At 43.9% G+C, this 21082-nt stretch overlaps 3 protein-coding genes across 6 annotated transcripts in view; all 3 read left to right on the top strand.

The window, feature by feature from the left end:
* The first annotated feature begins 1061 nt into the window (after positions 1-1061).
* On the top strand, positions 1062-4626 carry LOC108872682 (mixed lineage kinase domain-like protein). The gene is made up of 5 exons (XM_051073279.1): positions 1062-1503; positions 1902-2149; positions 2760-2809; positions 3173-3313; positions 3494-4626. Exons 1-5 carry the CDS (start codon positions 1078-1080, stop codon positions 3541-3543), a joined length of 915 nt encoding a protein of 304 aa, XP_050929236.1. The 5' UTR covers positions 1062-1077; the 3' UTR covers positions 3544-4626.
* Positions 4627-4821: 195 nt separating this feature from the next.
* On the top strand, positions 4822-14043 carry rfwd3 (ring finger and WD repeat domain 3). The gene is given in 15 exon segments (XM_018660467.2): positions 4822-5056; positions 6296-6335; positions 6770-7062; positions 7507-7772; positions 7888-7943; positions 8293-8481; positions 8564-8655; positions 9476-9590; positions 10169-10240; positions 10243-10429; positions 11032-11182; positions 11266-11442; positions 11525-11739; positions 11826-12040; positions 12116-14043. Coding segments are annotated over 13 exon segments (2172 nt in total). The 5' UTR covers positions 4822-5056; positions 6296-6335; the 3' UTR covers positions 12260-14043.
* A 1774-nt stretch (positions 14044-15817) lies between these two features.
* The window catches only part of glg1a (golgi glycoprotein 1a), a 28346-nt gene continuing 23081 nt past the window's right edge, over positions 15818-21082 (top strand). For 2 of the 4 annotated variants that reach the window (XM_018660469.2, XM_018660468.2), the window contains exon 1: positions 15818-16234. In XM_018660469.2, the coding sequence (XP_018515985.1) occupies positions 15902-16234 (333 nt within the window). In that variant the 5' untranslated portion in view covers positions 15818-15901. The remainder of the gene's footprint in view (positions 16235-21082) is intronic. The other 2 variants (XM_018660470.2, XM_018660471.2) reach the window with 1 other exon arrangement.

The following is a 21082-nucleotide window of genomic DNA, read 5'->3' as shown; positions in this document are numbered from 1 at the left end:
AACTTAAAAGTTAGAAGTGTCATCAGCAAAATGTACTTTTAAGTATCAAAAATAAAAGTATTCATGCAGAACCCTTTAAAGGGACAACTGATAAATCTGAGGTGTTGTCAGATGGTTAATGGGAGAGGAAATATATTTAATAATGAATAATCAATCAGAAAAAAATTCAACTCATCCTACACCTCAACAAGTACTGGATCATGTTTCCCAGAGGGTGAACACTTTACATTGACATTTTGGTTTCGAGTGAAATATCTCAACAAATACAACTATGGCTTGCAATAAAATCTGATTGAGACATTCATGTTCCTCTCAGGATGTAGGATTCTAAGACAACTTTGGTTTATGGCCAAAAAGTTGCAGAACTGTAACATCAGCCTCTGAGTGATGGACTATGACCCAGTGATATGTTATACTGTCAACATGAATTATTGATGGACCGTTTCCTCTCTTACCTGAAGGCTTAGCTCAGCATTAAAGGCCTCTCTGATTGAATTTGTGTTTAACATGATATGAATTTAAGTAGAAAGTTACACAAAGAGGATGAGAGTGTCAAGTTTTTTCCATTTACTCTTTGACTGCTCTTGTTTCAGTTCTTAAAAGTCTTTAATGTCAAGAGTATTATATTTTATTCCAATTTCAACTTGGTTTTTGTTGGAGAAGTTTTACATTTGATCTCTGAGAGGCAAGACAAGTCTCTGCGAATCTAAATATGTCCAGAGACCTTATCAGATGTTTAACAATGAAAACTATGACACATATCTTACTGAATCCTCCTTTCTGTTGAAGTATATCAACACTCTATCTTCAGTGTTTGGGTTTTTTGATAAAACAGCCAGCAGGTCTGTTTCTATATATATAATTATAATAACCACATTTGGTGTTCTAGTTTAGTAACCATAACTAATCTCAGCTTCTCTTGTTAAGTCAGATATAATATATATAATTAAAATCAGCCCAGTTTAGTTCAGGTTATTTCAGGTCAGACAACTGTCGCTCACAGTTTATATTCAGCTCTGACTTTTCCTGTTTCATTGCTATAAGTTAACTTCTTCTCTGTCTCTCCAGCTGGTCATCATGGACTTCATAGAGCCCATCCTGTCCGTTGCCTCAGAGATCTACGCCCTGGTTGAGAAGGTGAAAGCCAATAGGAAGCGCTGCCACCGTGTTTCTGACCGAGTCAAAGCCCTGGAGGAGCTGGTGAGGTCCATCAGACAAAGGGAGATGTTCCAATCCTCTGACGAATTAGAAAAATCCCTCAAAGAACTCTCCATCACTCTGAAGTCAGCAGAGCAACTCATCAAGAAGTACACCTTGGCCAACTGGGTGGAGCGCATCCTGAACTCCAGCAGCCATGAAGACGAGTTCAAAAGTATGAATGAACGCCTCAGTGATGCCTTCCAGGTGCTGTCTGGAGCTCTGCAGGTGGAGCAGGGGAACATGCTGTCCTGGACCAAGAAAGCTTGTATGTGTCTGGATGCAGCACAAGGACTCTACAGGTCAGTCTGCAATGATTGATTACATGTCTGATTTATTGACAGATTTAAATGATGAGCAAGGAATGATAAGACAATAAAATGAACTCTCTTTTTGCTCTGATTTTGGTCTCCACCGGTTCCTGAGGGAAATAAAAGGTTCTTTAGCTGCTAAACACTCCACTAAGTTCAGTAATTGGAGTAGAGAGTAGCTGTAAATGTGCCACCAAACCAAAATAATGAGGCTGAAAAGCTCTGCAGAGAACTACAAAATAAACTACAAAATACAAAATAAAACTACAAAATAAATTAATGATCTGATACTTAAAATTAATTCTTTTCACATAGACTACATCAGACTGAAGTAAAAAGTGAGGTGCACGGATGCATCAACAGCAACAAGTTCCTAGTGGCTGAAGGCTACAGAGTCAAGGTACTGAAGTCAGTGCTTGCTGGGATTGCTTCCAGCCCATTGAATGTTGGTATTTAGGGGTAGGGAGGACAATAAACAAAGTGTTGATGTTTTTTTCTCAGCTGGGAGGTTTGGAGCTGGTGGAAACGGAGATGTCACTGAAAAAGTCAACAAACCACAAAGAGACCAGGTCCCTGTGCTACTCCTCTCCTCAGATGCTCAGTGATATCAGCCACTACAGCAAAGAGTGTGAAATGTACAGGTCAGATCCCATCCAGGAATTATTATTTACAGCTGCACAACACCTACAGTGCATGATTTTTAAAGTGATGTGAATCATGTTTTACCCCTTTCTTAGTCGACCTCCATTCATTAAAGGTTTATAACAGTGGTTCCAAAGATGGATGAGCCCCGAGTGCCGCAAAGATTTGTTGCCCATTTTTACTGTACATTTAAATAACATTTTACCCCATTAAAAGTCAAGGCTACATTTAATTAGCAACATATGAAAACTGAAGAAATAAGCAAGAAAATATCAGAATCACCACATTTAAAATGTTGCTGGTTGCTGCAACAACTTAACAACTAACAGTTGCCAGTTTGCAGTGAGACATCCCATTGGCTGGTATAAATGTAATGAGGCAGCCATGGAGGTTTAATAAAACCATTGAGTAAACATTTGTTGCCACTTTATGATCCCTTTATAATGGTTGATTTATTAGTGAGTGATACCAGTTGTGTTCATACAGACAGCTGTAGCCAGTGTAGTCCAATGCCTGATACTGAACAACAGACAAACAACAGAATTCATTGAATTTATATTATGTGATTATGTGAAACAATAACATTAACTTCGAAATTTTATCTTTCAGCTTTGGTATCGTCATGTGGGAAGTTGCAACACGTAAGAGACCTTTTGAAGGTGTGTATCTAACCCTAAATGTACTCTTTTTTGCATTTGATATTCAGTTTGTTAAGTTTTAAAAGTCAGTTGTTAAAAGGTACAGGAGCTGCATAGGATTGAGAAAATCAGTGGTCCATGTGCTTGTGAAATAAACACATTATGTAGTTAGAACATGTTTTAAATTAAACAGGGAGGTCTGCAGGTCATTGAAAGCAGCCTGTAACCTGGAGTAGGCCTGGTTTGCAGTGGAGCTGATGGTTCACAAAATGGTGTCATCAGCATAAAAATGGACGTTAACAGTGCTGAGTTGGAAAATATGTATTTTTTATGCTCAGAGTAGTAAAGTAAAAAATGCTACCAAACAATTTGTTCTTTTTCCAGGTTGCTCAGGTGAGGAAATCTATAAGAAAGTGTACGAAGAGAGGTATCAAGAACCACTTCCTGATGACTGTCCTGAACCACTGGGACATCTGATCAACGCCTGCCGGGCCTATGACAACTTCCAGAGACCATCTGCTGGAGGTAAACTAGTCACTGTCTTCACTTCATGTACTGCTGTCTTTAGTTCTGTAGGTACATTTAGATGCCAGTAGTTATGATTGGAAAGTCATCGTGGAGACTGTTGGTGTTTGTGGAGATGCAACATAACTGGAAACCCCCAAATAATAAAACTAATGCTGCTGCAATCTTTCTCTTCTACAGTGCTGGTGGACAAACTGCGCACCTTGGTGGCACAGTTAGAGGAGCGGTAAACTCTTGAAAGCTCTTCAACCTCTGCCTCTTTGTCATCAGTACTCAGGGTGTATGAAGGTTGAGATGTGTACAAGCAGCGCAGTAACTTAAATGTTTTAAATTAACGTATATTAACCTGTATGGGAGGAACTGCTGACTCAAGTCATTTTATCGCAGCTTGGAGAACCCATAGATAAAAATGCTTTATCTACAGTGCAACATTTGTCAACCTCAGGCCAATAGGCATCCACTAGTCTGTGTATCCTCTCTTCATAAATGAGTGATATATACACTGAGGAGCCATAACAATATGACCACCCACCTAGGTTCCCCTTATGCCACCAAAACAGCCCTGACCCATTGAGGCATGGACTCCACTAGACCTCTGAAGTTATGTTGTAATATTTGGCACCAAGCCGTCAGTAGCATATTCTTTAAGTCCAGCACATCCCACAGATGCTCAGTTGGATTGAGATCTGGAGAATTTTAGGCCAAGTCAACACCTCAAAACTGTTGTGTTCCTTAAACCATTCTTGAACCATTTTTGCAGAGCGGCAGGGAGCATCATCCTTCTGCCATCTGGGAATACTATTTACTATTTCCATGAAGGGGCTGGACTCGGTCAGCAGCAAGTTTTTGTAGGTTGTACGTGTCAAAGTAACATTCACGTGAATGGTAGAACCCATGGTTTCCCAGCAGGATGTTTCCCAAAACAACAGCATCCGCTGGCTCACTCTTCTTCCCGTAGTGCATCCTGGTGCCATCGTCCCTCTTCTTTGTCAAGCTGTGGCATCAAAATAAAAACACAGAAAGTATTCTGTTTGTCCATTCTGGGCTACTGTAGAAACATGGCGGCACAACATGGCAGACTGTGGAAGAGGACCAGCAGGTCATGCATGCATTATTTTTTTGTTAATTCAACTAGACAACCATTTGCCAGCTATTTCTATTATTTTGTCAATCCCATTCGTATCAATGAGGGTAGGCTAAATAACAGAAACACCCTTTTGTATAATGTAATATAGTTCATCAACATCACAAACTACATCCTCCAAAATGATCTCGCAGCTTCAGCAACACCTCTAAAACAGCACCAATAAAAACGGAACATTATAACCTTCATTAAGGCGGATTTATTGCGCGTTATTATTGTATTAAGCTTCATTAGTTTTAGCTGGGTTTATAAAACAGCGAGGGTGTCATCCATCTGTATGACATACGATCTTCGGCGGTGACGTCGCTGGGTTTATGAAACAGTGACTGTGTCGCTCATTTTCTCAACATACGATCTTCGGCAGTGACGTCACGGCAGGATGGGGCGGGTAGAGCGGACTGGCGCCGGGAGATTCGAGCCTTGGCCGCGGTCTTGACTGTAATGCCGCCGCTGTTGTGGACTGGAAGTAACCTGTGAACCCTCCACTGCAAGACCCCCCTGTTTGATCTGTTCCTTTTATTTACCGCGGAGCCATGTTGCTACCTGTTGTGGTGTTTCAAAGCGGGACCAGCGGCTGTTAAACCTTCACTTCCAACCAGGTCGGTGTCTGCTTCTGACCGCGGTGCTGCTCCTGCTACACCGCGAGCACAACCGAGTCTGTCCGCTAACGAGCCAGCCGAGCTACCGAGCTAACCGGGCTGACTCATTACTAAACCTTATTTACAACAACAACACCACGGTTAATAACAACAGTGTCTGTGTGAATACTAATACCAGTTAAATCGTAAATTAGAGCATTAATCCTGTGTTAGCAGCCTCACAACCTCACAAATGCTAGCTAGTTTTAGCTCAACCGCCGGGGGTTACCAGGAGATAAAAACAGAGAATCAGATGTAATATTTAATTTTTCCACATAGTATTCTACAGTGTTGCTAGTGTGCTAATAAACTATGTCAAAAATCAAGTTGGTCAAAGTTAAAACTGACTACAAGGAGCTAACGGTAGCTTGTTTTGCTCGGAGGCCTCAGTGACCGCGGGGTATAGTTCGGCGCTTAGCCGGAGAGCGCATCACCCTGCCCGGGGGAACGCACCGGGAGGCATTTACCGCCACAGATTAACAAAAAAAAAAAAAAAAGAGAGCGATTAAGTATTAAGTTTATTTGTTGAACCGCTCAGTCAGGTCATCCAACGTTAGCTAGCTACTTAGCAAAACGTGCAGGTTGTGTAACTTTTAGCCTTGTGCAGCCAGTGGTTAGAGCAGAGTTAGATTTAGTGATTATCTCTTCATATGAAGTTGCATCCTTGTTTTCCAGTGTTAAACCAGGGTAAATTAGTCCCAGTTCTCCAGTGCAGTTTGGTTCCTGCGGCTTCAGATTATCCTGAGGGGAACTTTCCCTTTCAGGAGGAGGAGGAACTTTGTATACTCTTGATTATAATACCGAGTCAAATGATCCTAAAGTGTCAGCAGAATTATGTGACAGTGTATTAGACTTCATTAGTCCTAAAAGCAGAGAACAGAGGTTTGGTCCAGGACAGAAGACCTGATCCAAAAACACTTTGTCTGTCTGTTCTTTAAAGGTTTTGTAGACTCCATGTTCCCAGGTCTTTCCAGCTGAGTCATCTGACGTCAGTATTTCTTGGACTTTCTATTCATCATATTAAAAAGGATTAAAGCACCAAAGCGTACGCAACAAATACAATAAATCTGACCAGAAACACAGTGTTTCCAGACAGTTCCAGTGTTTAACTTTCTGTATGTTAATAGAAAAAGTATTGTACATTTCACAGGCTGAGTGGTTAAAGACTATAATAATAATAATAATCTTTCTTTGCTTAAGGTCACAGGGTGTTCCACAGTGTAAACAAACGTAGATAAAGGTGAGTAATGTATTAGTAAAACATTGTACTGTACAAACAGCAATGCAGAATGAAACACATTAAAAACCTGCATTAAAACAATCAATCTTAAAAACAAAGAATTTAATTAAAGAGGTTTTTCAAAGGCAGTGACAGAGCTCGCTAACCTGACGTTCTCAGATAAGTTCATCCAAAGGGCTGCCTGCACATGTGGTCACTCCTGATAACAGGTTTTAATGAAAACCGAAAGTAAAGCTGCTTCTGACCTCAGGTTATGAGTGTCAGGACTGTAGGACGGTGCGAGACCAGGACTGGATTCATAACAGAAACGTTTTAAGGAAGTAGCTGTGGGGAAGTAACCAGTCCTTTAGAGAAACTATCATTCAAAAAACAGAACTTCAACCTACGACCGAGCAGAGACTAACAATATAACCTCTGCTGTTTCCTCTGTGCAGATGGAGGCCATGGAGGTCGACTCCCCTGTGGAGGAACAGGGAGGAGGCAGTGGACAGCTGGAGGTCGCCGCTGTGGGCCAGGCACCGCTCATCATCTCAGACTCTGGCAGCAGCACTGAGGTGGACGAGGATGAAGATGAGGACGGCGACAACGGAGGAGGAGGAGGAGGGCAGGCGGCGGCTCGGGCACCTCCCAGACTTCCTGCGACCTGGGCGTTCAGTCAGAGGGCGGTGGGCAGGACTGCAGCTACGCAGTCAGCCGCTCAGGGGGCACCCATACGGAGGAGAGTCAGGTAAAGCCTTCCTGATCGGCTATCGTTCTGTTTCAAGTGACAATCCACAGAGTGTGTGTTCCCCCCACACAACAGGATTTCTGATCAGAAATATTGAACATGTTTAATATTTACTGGGGATCAGGGAGGGTAAAGTCGCTCTGAACACACCTCACACCAGGAAACCACAATATGAAGTCTCCAACAGTGTGAGAGGAGCTTGTAGTGATGAATCTACAGAGAATTATCAGTAATCTGCTCCACTCTTTACTGAGCTTCACAGTGATTGTTTATCTGCTGTAGAAGAACACGAGTGTCTGATTTTACACAGAGAAACACTGTCTGCCTGCTCAGCAGGAAACAGCAGACAGGGTGGAGCATATAGCAGCTGGATATTCCCCTCAGGAAATGTTTGTCCTAAGTTTGTGTTTTCCTGAGGGGTTGAATCTGTGTGTGGTGCTCCAGGCAGGGCCTCAGGGTTCACTACCCCAGCCAGACCGCAGCGCCCTCCAGAGGTTTCCCAGACTTTCTGCTCCGAGCGCCGGCCGCCACCGTGGCCGAACCGGAGTCCGGCAGCACCACCGAGGTCAGCGACTCCGACGAGGAGGACGAAGCGGAGGCAGAAGAAGGAGCGCCTGCCGTGGCGTTGCCTGTCGACCCCGCCCCGCCCACCGGCCCTCACCTCAGCGCCTCCACCCAACACCCACAACCGCAGGACGCCGGTTCAGCCAGTGAGTCTGACCTAAATCCACTTCCTCTTTAAGTTTTTACAGACCAGTGTAGACTCTCATTTCATGTTTTACTGTGGTGCTCTGTGAGTCCAGTGTGAACTCTCTCTGTGTTCAGACTCCAGTTCAGCTGCAGACACTGACAGGACAGAAGCTCAACATCAGGGCGTCCAGGTAACACTCCAAGCTTCACACCACTCCCTACTTCCTTCATCTTCAACATTTTAATGCAGAGAACTCTTTTTTCTTCTTGTTAGAAGAAACTTTAAATCCCTGATAACCACTGAGGTGTTTGGAGAGCACAGTGACAGTGACCAACACCTGCTGTTAATACTTTATGCTGAATTAACTGCACTGCTGAATGACCTTAACTTACGTTTTTGTGTCACTGTCCTCATTTGGAAATAAAGGATCGTCGTTGGTCACTTCTTCTTGGAATGAAGATTTCATTGAGGAAAAACACTCTTTCTTTAGCAGCCATTTATATCCACGTAGCGTTAACTGTCATCATCTCCGTGTCTAGTTGGTCTCGGCGTCCATCCAGTCGTCTCACAGTGAGGAGGGCGAAGGCGACACCTGCACCATCTGCTTCGAGTCGTGGACGACGGCGGGCGAGCACAGACTCTCAGCCCTGCGCTGCGGACACCTCTTCGGCTACACCTGCATCCAGCGCTGGCTGAAAGCTCAGGGCACCGCCGCTAAATGTCCACAGGTCAGTGAAGTCACTTTAACAGCCACACGAACATGTCGTCCTGATGATTGTTGTATTTATCGTTGCTGTTCTTTCTCTGTAGTGTAACAAGAAAGCGAAACGTTCGGACATCGTGCTGCTCTACGCTCCAAAGCTGAGAGCGCTGGACAACTCTGAGCAGGAGAGCTTAAAGAAGTGAGTCTCTGAGAACACGACAGACCTGCAGAGGTCCAGTTAGTTAAATAATCCTGACTAATCTGTTGTCGTTTTTGAGATTTTATTGATAGTTTTAGTGCGGTGCTAAAACCAGGAAGTCAGTTAGCATGTTAGCATGTTAGCACTTCCTGTTCCCTCGTCCCACAGTCAGTGTGTTTCTGGTTAAATGTCTGAAATAAGGTCTGTGGTTTTAACACAAGCTCCAGACATTTTCAGGTTTTATTCTCGGACATAAAATGGGTCAGTAAATCCCCCACTCCTGATGTTTGAAGCTTTTCCGTGTCTTAAAAAAGGCGGTTGCTAACGAGTGTCTAAATGAGACTACAGAGGTTGTCGGGGACGTTAACATGAAAACCCATCTACTCACCAGTCCACCTTTACAGCCTCGTTGTGTTTCTACTCACGCTCTTTCAAACTCTCACTAACTTTCTAAGAAGAAAGGCTTTTGTAGAAGAGCTCAGAGCTAAATGAAATGACCAGTTGGAAGCTTAGTGGTGGAGACGTTGACGTCATGTGACCGTGGTGTAGTTGGTTTATAGCCTAACATTAGCTTCTTACTTCAAACATCAGAACAGTGGTGTTCATCTGTGAAGATGATCTGATCAACTAAACCTGAAGGATCAGAAACTTTAGCTGCTCACTGTTTATTTTCTGGAATAATCCAAAACACAATGAAAGAATCTCATTGGCTTTTTGTGGAGGAACCAGGCTGATGCTAACTCCAGGGTTAGCTTACAGAAATACGTCTCTGCAGGACTTTTTTGGTCCTGTATTATTGTGATAACTGTGTTGTGTTCAGGTCTCTGGAGCGGGAGCAGTCCCTGAGGATAAAGGCTGAACTGGAATCAGCTAAGTGTAAACTCCAACTTCAGACCGTCAACAGCCAATATGGACAAGTTCAACAAGAGCTGCAGGTATCAGCCACAGTTTAATTTCCTTAAACACTGATGATGATTCACATTAATTTGAGTTTGATCATTATACAGTATTCTCTCTTTAAATGTTTCATATATTTATTTCTGTCAGTATTTATAGACTGAAGTTTGCAGCTGGAATAATTCATCACTTTTCAGTAGTTAATTATAATTCATTTGCTCACTTTTGAATTTCAAGTACAGTAAAATAGAAATAACTGACAATATTGAATTGATTTCTGAGAGGTTATATGAGATTAAATGTATTGATAAGTATTGATAATTTTACTTACTAAGTCAAAATTAAAAAGCCTTGTTAAAAGAATATTTTGCAACTCATTTAATCCAATTTCATTTCTAAATTAAAGACGGGATCATTTATAGAATACATGCCATCTTTTATCTTTATATCATACACAAATGACTAACTGTTAAGTTAATTTATAAACAGGTCATATTCCATCTCAGGAGATGCTTTTAAATTCATAAACTGATTAGAATTAATAGGTGAAACCTTGGCACACCTTGGACTCCATAGATTTAAGACGTCTCTTCCTCTTCTCTTCCTGGTTGTATAGGAGCTGAGGGCTCTGATGGCTCAGGCTGGTAGAGGCTCATTCCCCTCCTCCTCCTCCCTCTCCTCCTCCTCCTCTCCTCCTTCGGGTCGACCTCGCTCCTCGGTGTGTCTCAGAGGGCCGACGGCTCCAGGGCGGCTCAGTACAGCTTCTACAAGGCGGTGTTAGTGTCTCAGGCCGGAGGCTGCAGGGTGTTGTCGTACTGTGAACCTCTGAGCTGCCTGCTGGCCTCGCAGCCTTCGCCTCAGGCCACGCTGGTGCCCGGTGAGTCCTCGGCCTTTCCTTTGTGTTGATGTCGACTCTCGCTCTCCTGCTCCTCCTGCAGGCGCCGCCCCTCGCCTCAGTATTTCCTGTAGATGATTGGTTGATGCGAGGGGTTGAAACGATTCTGAAATCGTCGGTACAAACATCCACGGCCTTGTGTTGTGATACAGGGAGACAGAACCACAATATCTCAACAAAACAAGACCTTAACCGAACCTTTAGCACCAGCTTCAAGTGGTTTTCTCAGGGTTTTCCACGAGCGAATACAAAGTCCAGCTGTGACAGAGGGAGTCGGCTTGATTGCATTTTAAAGAATTTGTTGTTTTTCATTTGAAGGTTCAGATTCCTTCAGTGTTCATGGTTCAGGAGCTGGATTCTCCTCCTCCTCAAACAGAGCATCTGATTAACGTCAGTAAAAACTCAGCGTGTTTCTCTGGTTACTGAAGATCCAGACGTCCGACGACTAAAATCCTTCATCAGCTTAAAGATTGAAGTTATAACGTTAGAAAAACGACAGTGACGTGAAGCGTTTTCCCGTGGTCTCGCTCTGTAGACGTCCGTCCTCCTCTCAGGTGACAGGTAACTGTTGTGTCTGTGTTCAGGCTGCGGGGTGAAGAAGGTCAGCGTGGTCAACATGAAGGCGAGTCAGTACGTTCCCATCCACAGCAAACAGATCCGAGGTCTGTCCTTCAACAGACAGAACGACAGCCTGCTGCTGTCTGCTGCTCTGGACAACACCATCAAACTCACCAGGTACACAAACGCACCGTGACTGTACACGTCGCTGGGTTTGATTCCTGATGACTGGACTGACTGTGTGTGTCTGTGTGTAACAGTCTGCTGACCAACACCGTGGTTCAGACCTATAACACAGGTAAACCGGTGTGGAGCTGCTGCTGGTGTTTGGACAACAGCAACTACGTCTACGCCGGCCTGAGCAACGGCTCCGTGCTCGTCTACGACACCCGGGACACCAGCACGCACGTCCAAGAGCTGGAGCCGCTCCGCTCCAGGTCCACAACGCACCCGCCACAAATCAGATTCAGACTCATGCTGCAGACTGAGAGCTAAAACTCACCGTCCGTCTGTTTCCAGGTGTCCAGTGGCGTCTCTGTGCTACGTCCCCCGGGCGGCGTCCAGCTCGTTCCCCTGCGGCGGGCTGATCGCGGGCTCTCTGGAGGGCGGCTGTTTCTGGGAGCAGGTCAGCGAGACCGCGTACAGACCCCACGTCCTGCCGCTGGAGACGGCCGGCTGCACCGACATCCAGGTGGAGGCGGAGAGCCGCCACTGCCTGGTGACGTACAGACCAGGTGAGACCCAGACCCTGTGAGAAACCCAGGCCCAGTTGTGAACACCTGATGATCACACATGTTCTGGTTCTCCCCCTCCACCACAGGACGCTCCAACCCGTCCCTGCGCTGCGTCCTCATGGCTCTGAACCGGACCCCCCAGCAGGACTCCAGTCAGCTGCCCAGCTGCTCCTGCTCCCCGGTGCAGACGTTCAGCGCCGGCTCGTCCTGCAAACTGCTCACCAAGAACGCCGTCTTCAGGAGTCCGGACGGAGGAGGGACGCTGGTCTGTGCCGGGGACGAGGCCTCCAACTCCACCATGGTCAGTCCTGTGTAGACGCAGCGCGACTTTAACACAATCTGGATTTATTCATTAATTCCTCCTCCTCCTCCTCAGGTGTGGGACGCCGGCAGTGGCTCTCTCCTTCAGAAGCTCCCGGCCGACCTCCCGGTGTTGGACATCAGTCCGTTCTCGGTGAACGGGGATCACTTCCTGGCCTCGCTGACGGAGAAGATGCTGAAGCTCTACAGGTGGGAGTGAACGAGGACAGAACAAAAACCCAGACACGGTCCTGGAGTCCTGGAGTCCTGGAGTCCTGGAGGAGAGGACTGTGCTGGAAATCCAATGCTGCTAAACTTTATTCTCTACGTTTACACACAAAAACCCCTGTGATAGAAACATTTCAGATTCTTCATGTTCACTTTTAGTTTCTTCTTCTTAAACCAAACATCTGCCTCACCTTATGTGACCTTTGACCTGCACAGGAAGCCAAACGAAGACTCTGTCAGGTTCATGTTAACGAGGTTCTGCTGCGTCAGGAATAACATCAGTTATCATGAGTCTGAGGTCAGATTAGCCGCTCTGTCGTCTGCTCTGTGAATGAACCCACACACCGGTGTGTTTGCAAGTTGTTGCTCTTTAACTACACATCATGTTTACTTTGTGTTCCGCATCGTTTTCAGGCTTAAATTTGACTTTGTCCTCCTCTGACCACAGCTGCTGCTCCCTTTCTGTTTAATGTGAAACTCAACCAACAAGACTCAGGAAACTTGTCTGAGTCATCGGGTCCATCACAGCAGAGCAGTGAGTAAATACTGTTTTAATTATCAGTTCATCTGCTCGTTATGTGACGTCCTCAGATGTTTGTCTGAGCAGGAGTCAGAAAACATTCCGTTTATGACAAAACATGAACAAACTCACATTTTAGGAGCAAATATTTGACGTTTCATCTCTAATCAACGTAGATTGTTGTGTTTGCCACGTTCTTGTTTGTTCATTTGATTCCTTACATACTTCCTTATAATTCAGGAACTGTCTCTATGACGTTTGTCCACCAGAGAGCGCCAACGAGTGTAACTTTGTCACAATTGAATTTAATGACCGAGTTTAAAAGATGTTTATCAGAGAAATCCAGTGTTCACAGCTGTAACACGATGTCCACTGAGATGGACGCAAAGAGTCTGTTAATCAGACAGAAATGAAAACAACAAACACAAACAAACAGCAGCAGAGAAAAGTCGTCAGTGGTTAAAGATCTGAATCATGAAAACCCACAGGTGTTAAAGGAGCATTAGCAGAGCTGATCATATCATCACCTTCTTAGATTTATTTCCCTCAGTTCACACAGCAGAGTTTGGAAACTACAGCAAAATGTTCATTATTTGTTGACACTGAGCTAAAACCTGCAGAGCCACTGGTAGGATCCTTTAAAACCCAGATCCTGATCTGACTGAAAACATGTCAGGTTTCAGCAGTCCGAGAGTCTCGAGGGGAAAAGAGGTTCATGTTGTAAAATCTCTGGTGTCTCTGTAGACAAAACACGACACCTGTAGCCTCCAGATCCTCGAGACCTGGTTTATAAAGAATGAGTTAAAACCACTTCCTGACGCTCGGGTTTCAGGATGATCCGGGATGAGCCAGAGTAAAGCAGGACGACTCAGCGACCGCAGATCAAAAGAGCAGAAACCTCGGCTTCTTCACTTCCACCTTGTATTTTTCTTTTAATGGTCACTTCTCCCAAACTGAAAACCCCGTCACCGCCGTCCTGTCTGATCACAGGAGTATTTTGATTTTCATTCCTCTCTGAACCCAACATCAAGTGCCAAAGGACTCTGCTGTTTCTTCGTGTTTTTCTTTCTAAGAAAGTTGTATATATGTATATTTGCTACCAACTGTTTGAGTACAACTTGAAAGTTAATAAAAATGACATGTTATTTTTAATCAGGGTGGGCTGATGCTTTAAAATCCCTTCACATTTTGAGTTTCTGAGAAGATTCTGATTTAGACGAATAAATCTGTTTTTGTTGATGTGAGAACAAAAATGATGTTGGATGTTTTATGGTGAGTCTTCTTTACACCCTGTTAAGCACTTTTTGATTCATACTCAGTTTAAGAAGTTTAAATGCTCAGAAACATCATGGATATGAGAATAAATACTGAGAATAAAAATCTGCACATTTATCTGTTATATTAAATTAACTGCTTTATTCCACTCAGTGTAGATCAGTTATTATGGGATGGTTCAGTCTAGCAAACACATTTCTATCAACTACACAAACTGGATGCTGCTTTCATGGCAAGCTTGTAAATTCCTGCGTTACCTTCCTGTGGAATGTTCCGCTGGGAAACCTCGGGTCCCTCATTCGTCTGGATGTTACTTTGACTCGTATCACCCTCTTAAACATTGTCGCAGATGAAGGACACTCCTTCAAGGCCTCCTGGAAAGAATTCAAGGTGTCGACTCGGCCTCCAAATTCCCCAGATCTCCGTCTGATTGAGCGGCTGTGGGATGTGCTGGAAAATCACGCCACAGCAGCTTTAAGGACTTAAAGGATCTGGTGGAGTCTCTTGTTTTTCTTGCTAACTGATGGGAGGTCATTTCACGCTCTCTGCTGTTATTCATGTGTTTTTACATCTTATTTTTTTGTGCATTTAGGGGACTCAGGTCGTTGCAGCTCTGCTTTATTCACCTGTCTGACACATTAACACTGAGGTGTTTTACCTGCGACAGATTTCTCATTTCCCTGTTCCTGCATCTGAAGAACGACGAGGAGGAAAAACACAAACGTTTCCTGATGTGAGGGAAAGTTTTCCTCGAGATCAAGTTCCTCCTCCTGACAGATATTCCTCCTTGTTCCTGTTAGTTACAGGTTACTCCACATTCAGAAACATTACTCACTTGATTTACTGATTCAGCTGATTTCTGTTCAACTTGTTAAAGTAACGACAGTAAATGTAACTTGTTGTTTTCACCCCTGTAGATTTTATTGTGAGTGGCGGGGTCCGCCACATTCAGATTACCTCCTCACACACAGAGCACAGGCCTGTTGTATGTACCTGTGTCTGTACAGAAAACTTCACCTGAGTCACAGCAACTGAAAACACCTGAGTGGTCTTTGAACTCACCTGCACCTGCCTCCTGACCAGTTAAGATATAATTAATATTTAACTGTTTTAGCTTTCCACAAAGCTAATGAACCTTTTTTATAATGAAAGATATATTTGTAAGGTGATTATAAACACTAATGTCCTCAGTAGGAACCAATGGGCTGAGAGCTGAGAGCCACAGACAGGAGGGAAATCAGGAAGTGATGTTCATAGTAATAAAAGACAGAACAGCAACAGACGTGTTGTTTAAACATGTTCATAATCACTTGTTTTATGGGTTAGTGTGTACATCATCAAGACGTGATAACTCTAGAGTGTTTCATTAACTTAAAAAGGGTGTTTATATAAAAGCAGCTTTTATTTAAACTAAAATCCTCCTGTAATATATTATATATATATATAATATTGATCCTGTCACACACCTGGTTCTCCTCACATCAGTCCTATTTTTTATTTTCATACATGAAAATTGGCTGTATGAATGCAAAGTGGGTGCAAACTTTGCATCATGAACCTGTGAGTTTTAGCACCAACATTTTTAACATAATTTATCCTTTTTAAAATGTGTTTATCTGATATTAATAGAACAGGAAATGCCGGGAGAACATGGTGGCTGTGTGATTGGTTGACTCAGAGCATGAACCCATACGCACCTCATGAATTATTCATGAGCTGTCCACTCCCATCCTAGAAAAAAAAAAAAAAAAAAAAAAAAATCCGTGTGCAACTTTACTCCTACTTCCCATATTTCCGACAGCTCCTGAATGCAGCAGTAGGCTGACTGGCTCTGTGAAGATGGCGGACTGTATACGTGTTCCTCTGCTCCTGCTTTTGATGTGCATCTTGTCGTCTGTGCATCCAATTCGAGGAGATCGCGTTGGTGCCGACATGATCGTCGCAAACGCGGAGAAGCAGCAGAATCTAGCCGGAGGTCCGGCGCCGGCTGCGCTGAACCCGGCAGCCGCTGAAAGGAACCCTGGCGCTGGGGCCTCGCTGCCTCGGAGGCGCTCTGCCGGCTGGAAGTTGGCAGAGGAGGCGGTGTGCAGGGAGGACCTGACCCGGCTTTGCCCCAAACATTCCTGGAACAACAACCTGGCGGTGTTGGAGTGTCTCCAGGACAAGAAGGAGGTAAATCAGCGGGACGGGGTCTTGTGGTCGCAGGGAAAGAGGCAGGGTGTGCCTGCTGAACGAGCCCGCTAACGTTAGCTGCCACCGTTAGCCAGCCGCCAGCCCTGGTAATGAGAGAACGTCACGCCAAACGCCGGTTAAAAACTCAGCAATTTATGATTTATGTTATAATCTCCAACATGGCGTGGGTTGAATAACAAGACTGAACACACATTCAGAGTTGACAGGATCCAGTCTTCAGTTCGGCATGATGTAATGCCACAAATGGCGCTTTTCTCTTTTACGACTTGTAAGTTTTTGAGTCGTGTCGCCTCGTATTTCTTGTCTTTAACGTGTCTCATAAATACATCGAATTGAACGGCGTATCGTTGATAGAAACGGAAAAGCAGCGGGATTACACACAAATGAATCTTAGTTTTTGGAATACTTGTAAGCCGAATTAACCAGAAGACGTAGCTGTTATTGATTATCTCTAAGTTTTGGTCTGCTTGTTCTCAGAAACTTCAGTGTGAGATATAACATAACAAAGTGGTGGATTATCAAGGCAGTTCGCAGATGGCTGCGAGGCGATGTGCATCTGGACTAGCTAGCGGCTAAACGCGAAATTGCCCTCATAATGTGCCAACCTGCAGGCGTGACAGACGCGGGCAGCACTTCAACACGACATGTTTTAGCCTGACCAGTAGTCTGTTATCCTCGTTAACCAGGTTAGTTGACGTTAAAGCAGCTAACTAGCTGGCAGCCGCTGCCTCTGCTTTGCTAGCAGCCTTAGCCTGGAGGAGCTGCTAACCCGGAGAACCGTTGGTGTTTGGCTTTGTGTGATACCGGTAATTACACTGTAGCTAGTTAACTGAGCTGGTTACTGGGGGCTGGTAGGTTGATCCTGCTGCAGACAGATCAGTTTAAATCCATCTTGTCTGCAGAGACTCTGGTTTTTTCTCCTGGGAGAGGTTGTTGTCAGTGGCCTCCTTCTTCTGCCCCGGGGCAGTAATCGGGGCAGTAATCCAGTAGTCAGTGTGGTTTTAGGGCAGTGAATGTTGCCCTGACATGTTTGGACAACACATAAGCAGAAAAAGATCAAACTACTCAGTCCTCTGTTTTCTACACTGAGCCACAACAACTAATTTCTATTAATAACTTTTAGTAAAGTGCAGGTAACTGTTAAACAACTAGAACTATGGGAAATACAGTCAGTAAAATGGTGATAGAATCAGGTGTAAGTGGGAGATGTGGCTAAAATTCTTAAAACAATAAAGATTTCCATGTCAGCTGATAATGATTTGACATTTGTCGTGGTAATTATCTTTATTTCTTCAGGGTTAAAAGCTGATTTTTGAGTTAAAGTTAATTGTGCTCGTCCCAAATGATGTGATATTTAACTCGTCATTTCTTTGCATAATCAACTAATAAGTTACTCAGTGTATTGTCACAGAAAGTGAAAAACGTCCGTCACAGTTTCTGAGACTCTGACGTCTCCAAATCTTGTTCAATCGACAAATCAAAACCTTAAGATTATTCAAGATGAAAACAAAGAAAAGCTGCAAGCTGATAAAACGATGAAAATAAGAACAATAATTTTCCTAATCAGTGAATGTTCAGATCATTGTTTTCTCTGTAAAACAGTGGAGACTAGTTAAAACAAACAGAAACTCCTCGGAGCTGTGGAGAAGCTTTTATCAGAACAGTTCTATTAATAATTTCTCTTTTGATTCAGGAAATTGATCGAGCGTCAGTTTGGCACCTGGTTTATCTTCTCTAACCTAAACTGAACTCGGCTGAAAGTGAAGAGCTGCGGTGGTTGGTGGTGGATGAGGGAGGCGTTCACACGTTCACACTGTAATCAGGAGGTTTCTGTTCACGTCTTTCTGCTGTAGTTTCCCAGCAGCGAGCGGTGGATTACAGAGTCCTGTTCCAACTCGGTCCACAGATGATTGTGTAAGAAAAGGTTGACGATTACTCATCGCTCACTTTCACACGCTGGGTTTTTTGTGTGTTTTTGTTTGTGAACTTGTGATCGTTCAGGTCACCAGGTTGCCTCTGTGACCTTTAGGCCAGTTTAAGTGAGATCAGTGCAGGCGGCAGCTGATCACCTGCTCGCCTCTTAAAGCTCATTAGCTGCTTGTAGACAGCAGATCTGCAGCGCACTGAGAGCTCTCTATCCTCTACACATCCACCCTGAGACAAACCTCCGTCTGTGGCTGTTATCTGCTTTACTCAGAGTCACAAGACGGCGTCCTGTCCGCTCGTCAAACACAGACCGAGCGTTAGCTGCTAAAGAAAGGACGTATTTTAGAGGAGGAAACGAGGTGTGAGAGTCAGCACTAACACCACCACTCTTCAGTAATGACTCCTGATGGCTCACAGCCGCCATTGTTGTAGTTTTCTGTGCTTTCTCAGCAGCTTTTTTCACATTACTGGAGCTGAAATTATTAATGAAATGATGGGAAATAAATCAGGAGCAAATTTAATGATAGATTCATTATTTAAGCTTTTCTAAACAAAAATACGAAACATCTGCCATGATCTGCTGCTTTTCTCTGTTTTATTTCATTGTCAATGGAATATCTGAGAGTTGTGAACTCGTTGGTGAAGAAGAGCAGAAAGTTACCTGATTACTAATCTAATTGATTCTGATCATCCGTTTGATTTTCTGAGCAGAAATCCCAAACGTTCGCTGCTTCCAGTCTCTTACATGTGAGGTTTTGCTGCTTGCCTCTGTAATATAGGCAGTCACTTAATCAACTGACGGAAAATTAATTTAGATAATTAACTGTAAATCGACAAAAATACGATGATCTCAGCTTCTGAAATGTGGAATGTGTTGCTCGATGATCTCCTGCTCTCAGAGACTTTGATTGGCTTTTAAAAAATCAATTATTGGGTTATTAATGGTGATGAAAACTATCATCAGTCGAACGAATCTCTGGGTTTTGGACAATAAGTGTAATTTCTGACTGAACAATAGAAATAGAATCAATAGACAAATCAATAATGAAAATAATGGCCAATATTTTAATGCAGATCAACCACAAACAGCTGTTTCCTGATATTTTAAGTCCAGTTATCAACTTATGAGGAAAATTTCACGTTGAAGACAAAAGTCTGTCACTTCAGTTTTCTTCCTGTTTTCAGATTTCCTCATTCCTCCATCAGGCTGATGTGTGTACACAGGGTTCCTGCTGTGGGCAGATTGTTATCAGGACTTTTACAGACCTTTTTAATGCCGCTGTGGCTGGTGTTAAATGTCACGCTCACGACTGGAACGAGGTGAAAATGGAAATATCAGATGTTTTTCTGTGACAGACGATGGTGTCAGCTCTGGCACTTTGTCTTTTTGTTCACAATGAGCTTTGTCTTCTGGAGATATTTATTCATCCTCCTGTGTTGTGATGGTTTACCTGCTCATCAGGAGAAACTGCTTCCTGCTTTTATTGTGGTGAAGGTGAAAGTTGAGGTCTGGACGTGGCACCGAGAACAATTTAACCACGGCTGAATTTAGCTGAACATTTTATCAGGGCTGCAGTCTGAGTTTTCCTGCAGAACGCTTTGGCATTCAACAACAGTTTCAAAACGTCTTTTTGTCTTTTTAATGTTTCACAGAGTCAGAATTCAACCCAAATATTCGTGAAAGACTCGTCTGTGAACTGAAAACGACATTTTCTTTCAATCTATGTTAAAAAAAGAATGAAAAAGGAGCATAGGGTTCAAAGATGTGACTAAGAAGAAGAGAAAAGTTTCTTAATCAGTCTCCAGACAAAACCCTCTGTGGCTGTTTTTTACAATGCGTCACGAAATCAGTAAATCCAGATTGTAGGTGTTGGTGTCTCGTCTCTCTGCGACCACCATGAACTCTGCCGTCGAGCTCGTCCACCTTCAGCGTGCAGACGTCCGAGCCGCCCAGCTGGCACCCTGCTGCACCCTGCTGCACCCTCTGCTCTCTGCTCCGAGGGTGAGATTAGGAGCTGCTTTTAGACTCGTAGCATTTTTGTGTGTCTCCGGCCTGCCCGCTGTCAGTCCTGCTGGTGGCTGTGGTTTTGTGTACGTGGTGCAGAGCCTCAGAGTCCAGAGGGAGGAGGAGGCTCTGGAGGATGAAGATTTAGCTCTTTAGCCTTTGTCTGGAGGTCTCGGTGTTTGTCGATGCTGCCTCGTCCTCTCTGTGTCAGCCAGTTTCCACACGGTCTGATAATTGCCAATTAGCACGTTAAGGCTGCAGACTGGCTGAGTGGAACCTCTGAACCAGGCAGAGTCAGGGTTTTACCCAAAAACCATCCTCACTGTTTCTGTCAGACCTAGAAAATGAGGTGGTGCAACTCCAGAAACTTCATTTAATGAGTTTAAAACAGATCTTTACGACTGGTTTTTAGGGAACTCTGCTTTTACTCGAGTTAAATATCATCCAGTCTTAATCTGATGTATTTAGATGAAGGATATGTCGTATTATTCTTGTTCTTATGCCTAACAGACTACACCCTCAGCTGGCAGATTATTAGGAACACTGAGCTAAAACTAATGCAATATAAAAGTCCTCCTTCTGATCCAGCATCCCGTCCCAGTCCCAAAGAATCACTCCCGTCCCATTCCTGTGTTGTGTTTTTTGGCCGGAGTCTGTCACTTTTCGTCTGTCTTCTCCTGAATCCTCTGACTCTTATTATTGTTTCGCTGCACCCGCACAATAAAATAGAGTTTATTCATTCACTCATTCAAAACTATTGTGATTTTTATTCCATCCCAGTCACATTTTGAGCAGGGAAATTGAATCCCATGGGAATCAGGTGACCTGCAGGATTCCTGAAAGGATTCCTTCTTGTGGCACGAATATTAGACAGGTGGTTTTAGGAACGCCTCTCT

Source organism: Lates calcarifer, linkage group LG10 (genome assembly GCF_001640805.2).
Source record: "Lates calcarifer isolate ASB-BC8 linkage group LG10, TLL_Latcal_v3, whole genome shotgun sequence".
NCBI lineage: Eukaryota > Metazoa > Chordata > Actinopteri > Centropomidae > Lates > Lates calcarifer.
This window is presented reverse-complemented; position numbering and strand designations above follow the sequence as displayed.